Source organism: Emiliania huxleyi (assembly GCF_000372725.1).
Source record: "Emiliania huxleyi CCMP1516 unplaced genomic scaffold EMIHUscaffold_34, whole genome shotgun sequence".
Classification (NCBI taxonomy): domain Eukaryota; phylum Haptophyta; order Isochrysidales; family Noelaerhabdaceae; genus Emiliania; species Emiliania huxleyi.
In genome coordinates this window covers 344754-347584 of record NW_005199443.1, presented here as the reverse complement: position 1 = coordinate 347584, position 2831 = coordinate 344754, and the positions used below count along the sequence as shown (strand labels likewise).

Below are 2831 nucleotides of genomic sequence, written 5' to 3'. Positions count from 1 at the left end.
ACACCGCCAAGAGGATTAGCGAGGGGGAACAGAAGGGGTCATGAGCTTGCACGGTCCGCCCCTGAGCTCGCTGTGGGCGGCTCGGGCGCGATTTTTCCTCCCTATTCCACTCCATATTTTCGCCCACAGCCGCCATGCCCGCCGCGAAAAAGGATCGCACGACACAGCCGGATCGCCTTTCCCTTCCGCCGCCTTCTCCCTGCCGACGATTCGCCAATGGCCGCCAAGGGCGTCCCCGGATCGGTGTCGGTTCCAATGGAGATGGAACGTGAGCCGCGCTCGCTGGCCTCTCGGCTGCTTCCGCCTGGACTGGCCGACAATGTGCTCGCGCTCTCGCTCTGTGCACAGGCAGCCTCTCCTCCCACCCTCGCTCCCACACGCGCCGTGGCGCCGCCGCCGCCGCCGCCGCCGCCGTCGCCGCCGCCGCCCGGTCCCACGCGCCGCCGCCTCACGCCGCTGGGTCCACCCTCTCCGCGCAGGTCGGAATGCTCGCCCGCTTTGCAATCGGCCTCGGCACGAGCACCGGGTGGAAGGAGGGGCGGGGCTTCAACGCGCAGAGCTCGCTCTTCACCGTGCTGCCGGCCAACATCGTCGGCTGCCTGATCATGGGCGCGCTCGCCGACGGAAAAGCCGTCGCCTCGCTGCTTCGCGCCGCTGCGCCTCCGCTCGACGGCGGCAGAGGTGCAAAACAGCGTCTAGTCAGTCGGTGGGTGGGGCGAGCTCCTAGCACACGGAGGAGGGGCCCCACACGCACACCCTGCGCACGGTTCGCTCGGGCCAGCCGGCACGCCACGAGCTGTGGGAGCCTGACGCGTCCCCCGTCCTGCCCTGACCCTGCTGCCCTGCAGGGCTGGAGATGGCGGGTGGCGAGGCGCTCCCCCTGGTCGGGCGCACGCCGAAGGCGTGGGCGCCGCTGCTGCTCGGGCTGCGCACCGGCTTCTGCGGCAGCCTCACCTCCTTCTCCTCCTGGAACCAAGCCGTGGTCGCGCTGCTCGTGACTCACTCAAAGTGGCGCGAGGCTGAGAGAAGCGGAATACGTGTTTTTGTATCCGAACTAGCGCCCGAGAGGGCCACGTATTCCGCTGTACTCACCCGTAGTCCGCTGTATTCACTGTCCTCCTCTCCGTTGCATTCACGCGGTGCTCTCAACACGCTGCACAGTCCCGTATTCCCGCCCTGAGGTTGGCGTCTTCAGCACGTAGGCGCGAGGCGCTCGTGGCGGTCACAATCGGCATCCTCCTCCCCTTCGCCGCCCTCCTCCTCGGCCACCGCCTCGCCCTCTTCGCACACCTCGCCGACCCGCTCCGCCGCCGCCGCCCGCCGCCGCCGCCCGCCCTCCCCCACGTCGACGGCGCGCCCCCCTCGCCGCCGCCCTCGCCGCCGCCCTCGTCGCCTTCGCCGCTGATTGCGCCGAATCTGCGCCACAGTGGCGACGGCGACAGGTCGCTAGACGAGTTGGTGAGCGAGCGGCTTGAGCGGGCGCGCAGCTCTCGCAACGCGTCGCGCACAAGCTCCGGCGCCGCAACGCCCGCGCCCCCGTCGACGCCTCCCTCACCGCCGCCGGCGACCGCCTCCAGCGGCGCCGCGCCGGCCAACAACGGGCCTCTCTACCGCTGGCTCGCCGTCGCGCTGCTCGTCGGAACGTACGCGGCCATCGCTGCGAGCGCGGCGACGATCGAGCCGAAGGACGTGGACGGCGATTCGTTCCGCGACTTCAAGCTCTGCGTCGGCATCGCCACCGCCCCCTTCGGCGCGCTGCTGCGCTGGAAGCTGGGCAAGCTGCTCAACGGCGTGCTCCCCCCCCCCCCAAAACACACACACACACACAAACACACAAACACACACACACACGCACACACACACACACACACACACACACACACACGCTCACACACACACACACACACGCACACACACACACACGCACACACACACACACACACACACACACACACACACACACACACACACACACACACACACACACACACACACACACACACACACACACACACACACACACACACACACACACACACACACACACACACACACACACACACACACACACACACACACACACACACACACACACACACACACACACACACACACACACACACACACACACACACACACACACACACACACCCACAGACACACAGCCTCTTCCCCTTCCCCTTCAAGACCACAAGGGCGAGGACACGCGCAGGGGCCGCACCTCTAACGAAGCCCACAGAGTGGGAGACTCCTATCACCGCCCTGCCACCCACGTGAGCCTTTTGGCCGCGCCGCCTCTGTCAGTGTGCCCGTGGTAGTGAGAGACTGCTGGTGAGAAGCCGGAGGAAGGTCGCTAGTCGAGAGAGATCGCCACAGTGGAATAGGGAGTCCACCGTGCCCGCGGCGGCTGCTGCGCGCACGCGGCGGCGCCGCTCTCTCGCGCGACGGCTGGCGCCGCGGCTCGCCGCCGGCGCACACCGCGCTCGTCCGACCACCCGCGGCGTGGCGTGCGCGGCGCAGCGCGCCGCTCTGGGAGCGCTTCTGCGCCTGCACTGGCTCTCTCTGGTGCTGGTGGTGGTGGTGGTGATGGTGCTGCTGCTGGTGCAGATGCTGCTGCTGGCGCGGCGCGGCTCGGCGACTGGGCTCGACGCGCGCGTCGCGAGCATCTGACACGGCGGCGTCGGGCAGGTTGCGCATCTCTCTCTGGTGGTGCTGCTGGTGGTGCTGCTGCTGCTGCTGGTGCAGATGCTGCTGCTGGTGCGGCGCGGCTCTCCGACCCGACTCAACGCGCGCGTCGCGGCAATATGACGAGGCGGGCGGCGTCTCAGGCG

The 2831-nt window shown here is 68.2% G+C and overlaps 1 protein-coding gene across 1 annotated transcript in view; it reads left to right on the top strand.

The window, feature by feature from the left end:
* Positions 1 to 152: 152 nt before the first annotated feature.
* The window catches only part of EMIHUDRAFT_450871 (hypothetical protein), a 3578-nt gene continuing 899 nt past the window's right edge, over positions 153 to 2831 (top strand). Inside the window, exons 1-4 of the mRNA XM_005773336.1 lie at positions 153 to 348; positions 480 to 681; positions 849 to 994; positions 1687 to 1791. Of these exons, the coding sequence (XP_005773393.1) occupies positions 217 to 348; positions 480 to 681; positions 849 to 994; positions 1687 to 1791 (585 nt within the window). The 5' untranslated portion in view covers positions 153 to 216. The remainder of the gene's footprint in view (positions 349 to 479; positions 682 to 848; positions 995 to 1686; positions 1792 to 2831) is intronic.